This window comes from Ostrea edulis, chromosome 9 (assembly GCF_947568905.1).
Source record: "Ostrea edulis chromosome 9, xbOstEdul1.1, whole genome shotgun sequence".
Classification (NCBI taxonomy): Eukaryota; Metazoa; Mollusca; class Bivalvia; order Ostreida; family Ostreidae; genus Ostrea; species Ostrea edulis.
Genome location: NC_079172.1, coordinates 33,621,225 through 33,634,788, shown reverse-complemented (window position 1 = coordinate 33,634,788; position 13,564 = coordinate 33,621,225). Strand labels below are relative to the sequence as shown.

At 34.7% G+C, this 13,564-nt stretch overlaps 1 protein-coding gene across 1 annotated transcript; it reads right to left on the bottom strand.

Annotated features, from left to right (window-relative positions):
• Nucleotides 1–817: 817 nt before the first annotated feature.
• LOC125659262 (uncharacterized) lies at nucleotides 818–11,359 on the bottom strand. Its single transcript, XM_048901304.2, has 3 exons — nucleotides 11,214–11,359; nucleotides 5,641–7,342; nucleotides 818–2,388 (listed from the first exon to the last, which is right to left on the bottom strand). The coding sequence occupies exons 2-3, from the start codon at nucleotides 7,301–7,303 to the stop codon at nucleotides 2,339–2,341; spliced, it is 1,713 nt and encodes a 570-aa protein (XP_048757261.2). The 5' UTR covers nucleotides 7,304–7,342; nucleotides 11,214–11,359; the 3' UTR covers nucleotides 818–2,338.
• Nucleotides 11,360–13,564: the final 2,205 nt, after the last annotated feature.

The window sequence follows — 13,564 nt, the reverse complement described above, 5'->3', positions numbered from 1 at the left end:
TCATTTTGCTCGACAAATGCGCACATATTTTCCTGAGCAATAATCTGTATGACATTTGACAGTTTTAAGGCTTATTTTGGAAAAAAGGCGGAAAATGTCTGATTCATGATGTCATAATACTATCCAATTAGGAATATCATTCTGATTTTGTTGACATATTATACCTGGCATATATTTTACTTTCTTAAAACACCGATTAAGGTTAATTCCAGACACATTTTATAGAGACAAAATTTGGGCCTTTTTATGTACACAATCGTACCTTGTTCTTTGTAGGAAAATATTAGATCCCTGGGTCAAAACAATGTGAACATCATCAAATGATTCAATGAAATATTGTACAAAATGTCAAGACTATCCGATAAGCCATATAGGAGATATGTTCACTAGCTATTTTACACCCTCACCCCTCTTGGATAGATCTACTATAACCTTTAGGAAAATAATAGGATCCTCATGTCCCAACAATATGCACTTCTGCAAATGGCAATGAAGCATTGTACAAAGTTTCAAGTTTATCAGATAAGCCATATAGGAGAAGTGTTCACAAGCTCTTTTACATCATCAAGCTTTTTAAGGAGAAGTGTTCACAAGCTATTTTACATCCTCCACCCCTTCTTAGATCCACTATAACTTTTAAGAAAATAATTGGGTTTCTCATCCCAACAAAAATGGTAATGAGGCATTGTAAAAAGTTTCAAGTCTATCCCATAAACCATACAGGAGGAGAAGTGTTCAAAGGATTTTGCAACAGAGATGGATAGAAAGTAAAAGAAAAAAAACTTGAACTTTACATAGATGATAAACAAACTCTCAATTGGATTACCAAATATTTTATTTTAAGGTATTCAAGGTAAAAACAATTGTATAGAAAAATTACTCTTATCCTCTGATTGAAGCACTATATTTATACAGCAAGATGTACAGGGTAAATCATTGAGCATTCGTTTTGCAGTATATCCTATTTGAAACTCTTATGAAACAAAAATTCTTATTTTTCAAAAATGGTGGAACAGATGGCACCTAATCTTTCCACAAGTCTCTCATAAAAAACATGCATGATCTTTGCTATGCATATTTGTACATGTATAATATATATACAGATTGTTTGCAAAAATAAAAGTACAAAAAACAATGTCTCCCCCTATAGCACTATTATAATCATTTTGGGTTTGCCCCAGAGTGCCCCAGAGTCAGAATCCCTGCCATGGAGTCAGGAAATGTACAATATTGGTCCCGAGGTAACTGCTTCTTTACTTAAGATGTTATTTAAATGTTTCACACACAAACACTATATGCCCCAGGAATCATAAAATTTACAATTTTGGTAGAGGCCTTCCTGCTCCATGTGTTTTTCTTACACAGGTGTGTGGTTGTGGAGATGTTTGAAAGTCAGTCAATTTTTGGCAGTTTTGCCCCATCTCCATGGCATCAGGAGTCCTGAAATTTACAATTTATGTCCCCTTTTCTCAAAGATGCCTCATACCAAATTTGAAAAGAATTGGAAGGGTAGTTATCACAAAGTTAAAAATGTTACAATTGTTAACACACGACAACAGATGCTGTCCAATAGCAATAGGTCACCCGAGTGACCTGCAATAGGTGACCCGAGTGACCTGCAATAGGTCACCCGAGTGACCTAAAGAGTCCTAGTTTGTGGATTAATTAAGACTTCTATTGAATAATGTTTATTGATAGTTCACACATAAATTGCACACCATGACTCCTGATTTACTACAATAAAATCTACTATACCAAACGTAATTGAAACTGACAACCTTGGTAAACCATAGGACAGCAGTCATTTGACAGACAACAACCAATTTCAACAAGATAACATCATTATAAAATTTGCATTAAAAATAAAGCTATGTATTATAAACATTGACATGTAATGAAACATAAGATCACCCGCCAAATCAATGATTAAAAAACTATAATATAATGATAATACAAAAAATTAGTGCCTCAAGCACTGGTAATGAACTGCATGTTTTAATTACAATACTTTTAAGCACTTGTGTGTAGATTTCAGTAACATTAACAAACATTTAATATATTTCTTCATTCTATGTCAGATGTTTCTCATTATTCCGGGCCTTGCACTATATACATACATGTACTAAAAGATTTCTCAATAAATAAATCAGTTTTGTTGATCAGCAGCTTTCCTTGTATTGACTGAACTTAATCATATATTCTTCAAAAACTCAGTCAATTTCCACTCATATTCCCACTCTATGTATCAAATTTATATCTTACTCTATGTATCAAACTTATTTTGGTGAAGCCATGGTAACCAGATTGTTCATTTTTAACTTATTTCGGTGAAGCCATGTTACATCTTTTTCTTCTTCTTTTTCTTGTCATCGTCTCCCTTTAAAGGCACTGGAAAGGACAAAAAAGGCAATTTAAGAGCTGTTAACACACTATGTACAACACTGCTTTAGATTTTCTTCAGACCAGACATATTATGGTACAGTAATGCCTGTACGTACATCCGTCTCTTCCTGTTTTTATGTTAATTTCTCAGTCACATATCATGCTGAAAAGTGAGCTTAATTTTGATTGGACAACACTAATCGTTAATAAGTCTCGTTATGAAGAGAATGAACTGATATTCACAGCATAGCCTAGGTAAATAATACAAATAACACAAACATTTATAGAATGGTATACTAAAAATGCAAACATGTATGCACATGCATCATCTTTCGAAGGTGCCATATTGTTTAAAGGACCATAACGTTTTCATTTTTCATCAAAATTATTTGAAATTTATGATGTATCTTGGTAAATGGTACTCCCAAATATCTGCTATAGTAAAAATGTCTTGCCATTTCTTGCATGCATGTGTGCTAAATTCTAAAATCACCATAACTTTCTCAGGAATGATAAAAACACAAATTTTTTACTGTACGTATATAATGCCAATAGAATGACGGCAACAAAAGTGCTGAGTCATACTCATGTGCGTGTGTATGCACATGAATTGGTTTTCTGTCAGTTGTGGGATACTAAAATGGCCATAACTTTCTAATATTAATAAAAGAAATAAAATTATATTTTACAGTAGGATTATATGAATGGTGTGAACATGTACTGTATGTTTACCAAAATCACTTGTTTAAGGTGCATTTAGGAAATATTACTATTATTATCTCATTATGATCATTGATGATTGTGTTATATATCATTCTATAACATAATATGCTATGAATTTCATTGAAAAAAGATGTTATTTCAGATATAAATTTTTGAAAATACTTAATTGAGCTCAAGGTATGAAAAGTTTCACGCCAGCATACTTTTCATGAAGCTTGCTGACATGAAGTGTCACAGTTCATGACCTAATGTATTTTCAAAAACGAAATTTTTTTTTTTTAAATTTTACATTATACTTTCATTTCTGTTCGAATATTCCCATCTGTTAAAATAGTCGTACTATATTTATCAAGATTCATATGGAATATCCCCAGCCATTGAAATACTTCCTATAGATTCAAATGCACAGACATGTAGTTCACATTCATGAGGAAATGGGTAAAAATATCAAAGTTAAAAACACTGGAAATGAAATAACAAAAACTTGAGGTTGACATTGTTTAGGTGACTGAAGTTCAAGTAATGAAGTGAAGGTGCCTTGTTATTACATTGTTTAGGTGACTGAAGTAAAGGTGCCTTGTTATTACATTGTTTAGGTGACTGAAGTGAAGGTGCCTTGTTATTACATTGTTTAGGTGAGTGAAGTGAAGGTGCCTTATTATTACATTGTTTAGGTGAGTGAAGTGAAGGTGCCTTATTATTACATTGTTTAGGTGAGTGAAGTGAAGATGCCTTATTATTACATTGTTTAGGTGAGTGAAGTGAAGGTGCCTTATTATTACATTGTTTAGGTGAGTGAAGTGAAGGTGCCTTGTTATTACATTGTTTAGGTGAGTGAAGTGAAGGTGCCTTATTATTACATTGTTTAAGTGAGTGAAGTGAAGGTGCCTTATTATTACATTGTTTAGGTGAGTGAAGTAGTAAAGTGAAGGTGTCTTGTTATTACATTGTTTAGGTGAGTGAAGTAGTAAAGTGAAGGTGTCTTGTTATTACATTGTTTAAGTGAGTGAAGTGAAGGTGCCTTATTATTACATTGTTTAGGTGAGTGAAGTAGTAAAGTGAAGGTGTCTTGTTATTACATTGTTTAGGTGAGTGAAGTGAAGGTGCCTTGTTATTACATTGTTTAGGTGAGTGAAGTGAAGATGCCTTGTTATTACATTGTTTAGGTGAGTGAAGTGAAGGTGCCTTGTTATTACATTGTTTAGGTGAGTGAAGTAGTAAAGTGAAGGTGTCTTGTTATTACATTGTTTAGGTGAGTGAAGTGAAGGTGCCTTGTTATTACATTGTTTAGGTGAGTGAAGTGAAGATGCCTTATTATTACATTGTTTAGGTGAGTGAAGTGAAGGTGCCTTATTATTACATTGTTTAGGTGAGTGAAGTGAAGGTGCCTTATTATTACATTGTTTAGGTGAGTTAAGTGAAGGTGCCTTATTATTACATTGCTTAGGTGAGTGAAGTAGTAAAGTGAAGGTGTCTTGTTATTACATTGTTTAGGTGACTGAAGTGAAGGTGCCTTGTTATTACATTGTTTAGGTGAGTGAAGTGAAGGTGCCTTATTATTACATTGTTTAGGTGAGTGAAGTGAAGGTGCCTTATTATTACATTGTTTAGGTGAGTGAAGTGAAGATGCCTTATTATTACATTGTTTAGGTGAGTGAAGTGAAGGTGCCTTATTATTACATTGTTTAGGTGAGTGAAGTGAAGGTGCCTTATTATTACATTGCTTAGGTGAGTGAAGTAGTAAAGTGAAGGTGCCTTGTTATTACATTGTTTAGGTGAGTGAAGTGAAGGTGCCTTATTATTACATTGTTTAGGTGAGTGAAGTGAAGGTGCCTTATTATTACATTGCTTAGGTGAGTGAAGTGAAGGTGTCTTATTATTACATTGTTTAGGTGAGTGAAGCGAAGGTGCCTTATTATTACATTGTTTAGATGAGTGAAGTAGTAAAGTGAAGGTGTCTTGTTATTACATTGTTTAGGTGAGTAAAGTAGTGAAGTTAAGGTGCCTTATTATTACATTGTTTAGGTGAGTGAAGTAGTGAAGTGAAGGTGCCTTATTATTACATTGTTTAGGTGAGTGAAGTAGTGAAGTGAAGATGCCTTATTATTACATTGTTTAGGTGAGTGAAGTGAAGGTGCCTTGTTATTACATTGTTTAGGTGAGTGAAGTGAAGGTGCCTTATTATTACATTGTTTAGGTGAGTGAAGTAGTAAAGTGAAGGTGTCTTGTTATTACATTGTTTAGGTGAGTAAAGTAGTGAAGTTAAGGTGCCTTATTATTACATTGTTTAGGTGAGTGAAGTAGTAAAGTGAAGGTGTCTTGTTATTACATTGTTTAGGTGAGTAAAGTAGTGAAGGTAAGGTGCCTTATTATTACATTGTTTAGGTGAGTGAAGTGAAGGTGCCTTATTATTACATTGCTTAGGTGAGTGAAGTAGTGAAGTGAAGGTGCCTTATTATTACATTGTTTAGGTGAGTGAAGTGAAGGTGCCTTGTTATTACATTGTTTAGGCGAGTGAAGTAATGATGTTATTACCTGCAAGGTAATCCTGTCTATTGATGTGCCGATACACTGACACTTTTGTACTGGAGGAAGATCCCACTAATACTACGTGGTCTTTGTTGTCGTATCCCAGGCTTCGAGGTCTGGCAATCCCATCCTTCTCAGTCAGTAAGTTCCTCTGAAATCTTCCATCCTTGTCTATCATTTGTATGGCGTTGGAGTGTTCATCGCATACAAGAACATTTCCCAGCCCATCTACGCATATCCCACCTGGTCTGAATTCTGATTCTGAGGGGTGGCCCCTGAAGGAGAAGCGGTGCTTTCCATCGCTGTTGGTGGCAACCACAGAGCCATGGGCATCGTCATGGTTAGATACCACCACATCTCCGTTGTGATTCTCGGTGAGAAACCTTGGAATGCGATAGAGGGCCTGCTTTTGGTCATTGTACTGAATAATTTGATTATCCTTCCAGCTGCTATTGTAACGCACCACCCTCGCCTCTCCGACGGCGTGGATCATCATTCCCACCAAGATGTCACCTTTCTCAAGTGTGCAGAAGACACACAGTGGTTCCCAGTTACCCTCTTTCTTTACCATACGAGTTCCTGATCGGTTGTCCTGAGATAATCTTTTGATGTTGAAGTTTTTGTCGACATAGATCAGCTCCCCATCATTTGTGACTGTGTGTACCCCTGATTCTCTATCAATCATATCCTTCACCTGGTGCACAGGTGTTCCTGACATGTCAGCCAAAACTAGACTTCCTTTATCACTGACCCAAACTTGGGTGGAACTCAGGCAGGAAACGTGAAGTGCAGATTTAACCCCCGTGGCTGTGATTGATCTCAGCAGAATCACTGCGGATGTGAGCTTCAACATGTGCTCATTTCGTGCCTGTCGTATGCCCACCTCGGAAATTTTGATTTCTCCTAGCAGTTTGATAACATCCTCTTCGGTGACCTCCTCATTGTAATCTAGAATGGGGAGTTCGGTGCAGCTGTCTGGTATGTCCTGGATGTCTGTGAGGGGATTATCTCGAAGGAAACTAAGGAATTCTGCTGGTCTGTTGGCAGTATGCTCGTACTTGTAGACAAGATCACGTAGGTACGCTATATGTTTCTCCATATCCTCACGCTGCTTGTTTAACTTGTCAGTTATTTCCTTCTCCAGCTGTTGAAGCTTCTGGGGACAATCCTTTTCCAAGACTTCATCAATCATAGCCTTCAATTTCTCAGCTTTTCTTTTCATTTTTTCCTCTAAATGGGTTATTTCTTCCTCACAGGCTTGTATATCTGGTTCAATCCCAGCCAAAATGGCTCGATTGTTTGGCAGTATTTCATATCGGATGTTAGCGATGATCTCTTTGTATTTTTCTCGGTAAGTTTTGTAAACTGTAAAAACATCCTGGACATCGTGATTCTCATGGTCCTTCTTCTTCTCTTCGTAACACACCTTACAAAACGGCGTATTACAGTCATCACACCACTGGTCATAGACTTTGTCTTTGTGATCTGTGCAGTACTCTGGGTAGGTGAAATACCCGTACCTCTCACGATACAGAACCACGTCATGGTTAACACAGTCTAAATCTATAATGTGTTTTCCTTTGCACGGTCGACAAAGATCTTTTCCGCAGCTGTTGCAGTAGAAAACCGTGTCCGTGCCGCAGTACGAACACACTCGTACCCGATACATCTTGTATCAGGGACAATCAGATCTGCTGGTTATAGGCCCCTACAAAGAAAATACACATACCTTGTTACATGTAAACATATATTTTATACATGTAGTATGTTGACTAGTTCCTATGACAGAATTGTAATTATTTCCTCCCTCACTATGTTCCCCCGAATATAAATTAATTATACTCTAGAATATTGGTATGGAAAAACAACAGAAACACAGTCTGGAATGCTGCTCGTTAGAACCTTTATTTTTAGACGTATAATCTAATCCCACCACCATGACAAAAACACAAATGTATGTGTAATATGATATCTTATATACATACATGTATGTGATTTAGTGGTCTCCATATCGCCACCCGATTCTACGTTCTAAACGAGCTGTAGAGTGAACTACTACTAATAGAAATGTGTGTTCTAGTAGTCTACTAGAACACACATTTCTATTTATATGACCGTATCACGTGACACAGATACACGAAACTGCCCACACAGCACTTTTCACAAACGAATAGATACCCATAAGGAAAATAATATTAATATGTGCAACAGGAGAGGATAGAATTGATGGTTGGACTGGGAATCGAACCCGGGACCCCTGCATTACTGGTCAGGTGCTCTAATCACTGAGCTATCCAGGCTGGCATCCATTGTCTTTATAACCCTAACTACTTCACATGCATTCATGTTCCAAGTTTTGTAATCCATCAACATACATTTTTAGAGTTCCTAAAGTGTTCACAAAATGACAACCTTACTGCAATTTTAAAACTAGTTTTGGACCCTATATACCGATATATATTGTATCATATGGCTCTCTTAATAAGGCATTGTTACATCCTATGGAACTATCTATTCAATGCTTTATAATGTCTCTCTACCTACCATGATTTCCCTCACTTTCTCAAGCCAAGTGTCCAATTTGCTAACTCTCCCGTCCCATAAGCGAATGGACACTTGGCTTAAATAGGATTTCCTAAACTGCATCAAGAATTTTAAGATATCATGGACTCTCCAATATGTCCTTTAGGTACTATGATAATAAACACTAGTGTAAACTAGTCCTATTTGTCTCCTAAACTCTACTTTTGCATTATTGGTGTCTAGGAGATTCTGTGTTATAAGAGCTTTCTTATTGGTGTCTAAGAGATTCTGTATTATAAGAGCTTTCTTATTGGTGTCTAAGAGACTCTGTATTATAAGAGCTTTCTTATTGTTGCCTAAGAGACTCTGTATTATAAGAGCTTTCTTATTGTTGCCTAAGAGATTCTGTATTATAAGAGCATTCTTATTGGTGTCTAAGAGACTCTGTATTATAAGAGCGTTCTTGTTAGTGTCTAAGAGACTGTTACCCTTACACGTACATTATAAAGAGTATTTTAGAGTTAAGTTTGGGATTAAGCTTTGCTTATACTACAAAGGGTACTTTAGGGTTAGGTTGAGATCAAGTTAGAGTTTCAAATAAATGTTTATATGAATAGAGTATTCATGTCGGTTTCTGGAAATTACTAATTTCCTTCTTAAAAAAAGTCCCCCCCCCCCCCTCCCCTAGCGCAAAAATTCATGCAAGACAGTAAATAGCTAGTATACAGCTAATGTTCATTGTTGATTTTGTATATCCAACTTTAAAAATAAACATTATTATTATATATTATTTAAATTTCTCACTCTGACTATTTGCAATCATAAATGTTGCAGTGGGTTAGATCATTTATAAAGGGAAATAACTTGTTTCTGAACCTTTTGATTCTCTCATTAAAACCGTTCGTCATATATACAGCTAATAATTCTTTAGCAATAAAATGTTCCTAAATTCTAGAGGATTCCAGCATGCAAAAATCTGGGCTATATCACTTGAAATACTGTAAACCAACTTTTATTTGCGGCTACTTTATTTCACGATTTACCTGAGGTAAACTGGTTCGTGGTGAGTAATTATCACGATCAGGCTGTTTTCATTACAGATGAGAAGACATTCAAGGACTCCTTCATGACTAGAAATATTCACGACAAGGTTCTCCCTAATCTCATGAAATATTTTCTTGCGCAAATAAAATTATATGAAATTTATTTTTTTTAAATGAAAATTTAGATAGGTGCACATAAAACATGAGAACAGAGAAAAATTCTAGATCCATGCATGTATATGCAATAGCGTTGAATTTATCAATTTATTCAAAATCATATTCATTATATATATATTAGAAATACGTTTTATGTTCCAAAGCAGTGCTGTTCACAATTTTACAAACTTGAAAGTTTTACAACAAGACTTGGGCATTTTTATCACACAATTAGTGACTTGAAAAGATTGAGACTAGAAATAAGGAAAGGAGATGCAGTCGAGAGGATACAGTTCAGAACAAGTCATGCGTCAAAGGTTAAGCAAGTCACAGTGAAGGCAGCAGGAATATAATGCATATAGTATAAAAATATTTCAGTGACATTCATGAATAATATGTTTGTAAAATGTTCATGCTGGGTATTTTGGAATGATCTAATGTAGCAAGAACCTGATACAGGACTTGAATAATTATTCAATATAAAACTCCAGGAGAAAACTAAATAGGCTAATTCTGCTACCTAATTTCATTCATGTACTGAGCATTTGGCAAATAGATATTGTCTAAATTGAACCTGGTCGAATGGTTAAAGCATGAACATCACTAAATATGTGTATATGTAGCTGCACTCGCTCAAACGGTAGCACCATAAACATATTAGTGATGGGCAATCACGGAAAAAAAATTAATCGATAATCTGATTAATCAGATGCACCTTTTCGATTAATAGAAAAAATATTGGAATTTCATTCATTTCATGGCTTAAATATATTAAATTTACTTTATTTTTTACCCTATTAGGGTATTTAGTAAATATTATCTCAATTAGAATAAATTCATTAGAAATTAGAAGTTAGTAATCCCATGCTTTCGATTTTGTTTTCCTGGGATTGGAATAGATCACTTGACTTTTGTTGTTGTTCTTATGGGATCTGGGTTAGAATAGGGCCTCAGTACCCCTTGCTTGTTGTAAGAAGCAAAATCTGAGGCCCTGTGTCACAGCAGGTGTGGCACGATAAAGATCCCTCCCTGCTCAAAGGCTTTAAGTGCCAAGCATAGGCCTAAATTTTGCAGCCCTTCATCGACAAAGGTGACGTTTCCATACAAGTGAAAGATTCTTGAGAGGGACGTTAAACAATATTCAATCATTTAATCTATCAGATGACTCAGCTTCGTCAGCCATTTTTGTTTTTACTTTAGTTATGTCGTGGCAGGAATATTCCTATTATCAAAAAAAAAAATACCGACATCAGCAATTTTCAAAATGACATCAACTATTCGCATCGTTTCAGTTATAGCGACCAACAATCGAAAGTTTGCGATAATCGGTACATCACTAGAAAATGACACAGGTATGGTAAGCCACACATGAGGCTACTTTAAAAGGTGAAGAAATTTACAGAGAACACTGCATGAGCACTGCAAACCCAAAATATTATATCCCAAATTTTTTTTTATTTTTTCACATTTTTTTTAAAAATACAACAATAAATTCATGTCCATCTGCTGTATCATTAAATCTAGTGGATTTTATATCACAACTGTCACAACATCAATATATATTCATTATATTGTATTATTGTTGCTGGACCCAACCCAGTTGAAAACGAAAGTAGAAAACAAAATAAGAATATGACCACAGAAACTGGTAATTTGTCTGTAATAATAATAGTAGGGGTTTATAGCAGACTACCTACTAATAAAAACTAGTGGGTAGTATGATATCAACTTCTACTATTATTATTACAGACAAAATTGCCGGTTCCTGTGATGTAGCTACGCAATGTTTCGCTACCAAATAAAAATTTTAATTGTTGTAACGCTAGGGTTTGAACTGAAATGCATCTCGTGCCTCACCTTCTAGCGTCTTTCATTACACTGTAATTGTAAAACTTTGCTTGGCAACAACTAGCTTTCCGCACGGAAAGTCCAAGTTTCACCCTGAGTGACCCTCTATATAGTGAAGTTACCGGAAGCTAAATGTTTATAATTTTAATTGGGTCGGGTTCAACATGTTCTAGCACATTTAGCGCCAAAATTGACAGTAATTTTAGATGTGTCAGTCAGTCAGAGATTAACTGTTGGCAGTATGTTTTAGCATTGATAGATCTGACAGATTATGTGATCTCTGTAATGCAAATGAAATTGGAGATGAATACCACTACATATTTAACTGTGAATTTTCAATAATGAAAGAAAATGTTTTTACCTGCAAATATTTACAAATTAGTTAGAAATGCTATTAGTTTTTGCAAATTTATTTCAAAACAGTTGGACCTGTACAAAATATAAACGAGATAATTTTGATGCCAAGCATAAAATCGGCCGCTAAAATTTTTCATATTCTAAACCTATGGAGCGCCAAATTAACATAAACTCAAATAATTGAAGATATCTTCAATTATTTGAAGATATCATCAATTCATTTGATGCGCTCAACAATTGAATTAAAGATCTCTTCAAATAATTAATGATATCTTCAATTCTGAATTATTGCGCTCATTAATTGAATTGATGAGAGCATTAATTCTTCAGCTGATTTGATGCGCGCTTTAATTGTAATCTTCTTAAAGGTCAAGTGTAATAAAAATAGATTTGAAAATAATGTTTTTAATTCATTAAAACCCGTTTTGAAAAGTTTATTGATGTGTTCATTTTTTTTTTAAAATCCAGATAAATGCACAAAATACCTATTCCAAAATCGTTGTTTATAGAAACGAATGAAGGAATTATCGCCCTTTCTTATGACGTCATCTGAGACAATTGTAGTTGTTTACGCCTATATATCATCGTTTTAATTTCCGTGAGAAATTGCCAGATTTAGCAACACCGTGGATATTGACGGTGAAATACCGTAGATACACTTGAGTTTAGGGATTCAACCTTTTATGTTTGTACCTGCACCCGTTTCGAAACCATCCGATAGTAATATGTCTATGTTCGACAAATATCTCACAGGAATCTCAGTTAGAAATTATTTACCGGGACAGTCCATAGAAAATTGGGAATGATATTGGGAAAAAAATGTTCTATCAAAAGATAACCTTTGAATTTTACACAATCTAGGCTATAATCAAAATCAAACTTCATAGATACTCGCCGTATACTCTATTGTAGCGATTGTATGCGTATTTAACTAGATTGACTCACGTTTGTATTTTTTTTAATGGGATTTACTAGTATGAGATTGATCAGATTCAGATTATAATGTGTTTAGATAGATATATATTTAAATGAAAAATGCTTTTTTGAAAAAAGAACAACAGATGACCAAAACAAAAACAAAAAAAACAAACTTATAGTGCACAACGTTATTTGTACACACCCCCCCCCCTTTAAAAAAAAACCCCCATCTACATGTAGATACAATATCATAAAATGTAAATTAGGCCTATTAGTACACGTAATTTTTTCACAACACACATCAAATGCGAAATTGAAATATTACGGCACAAAGTTAACGAATTGTAGCATTTTGAGGTGTGAAATTTTGTCTTAAGAATTCATGATATATTAATTAATGTAGCACTTAAAAGCGCATTAGGAAAAGGAAAAACTTGAACTTGTTTTCAAAATGAACTTGAAAAAAAAAGCTTTGGAAATAGGACTGACCTCGCAAGAAATAAGGTTTTATCAAAATGGTTTGTTTTTTTAAATTGAATTCATTTCCATTTTTACTACATTTTATTTTTTCAAAATATATAGGCCTATAGCGAAGAAATGAAATGATGAGTCCCTTATAAATATAGTATGAGTACGATAATATTCGAAAGATATTTCATTTAATAAACGAAATAAAATCAATTCGAACTAGGTAATGGGTGACATTAATTTTTATGTGCAGTCGCAAACCCATTGAATACAATGTCGCATTAAAGCATTCAGTGGTGGATGTAGAGAGGGGTGGATTCCCCCCTTTTTGGGTTGAACTTTTTATATATTTATACAAAATACATCCCTCCACTTGTTTTGTAGGATACCCAGTTAATCATCACTTTGCACTTTGTTTGAAATCAAACAGGATGGTATGTCAGGGTTGATGGAAATCTGATCTTCGTTAATTATAGTGTTTCTCACTGATCATCGTGGCTTGTCACAAATCTCAGTGTCTCTTTCAGTTTCCTTGTCAAAATTCTTCGAAATTTAGGGTCTTTTGGGAAAAGAAACATACTTAATCCCTGTCCCGATTTCACATTGCAGTTCAAAGC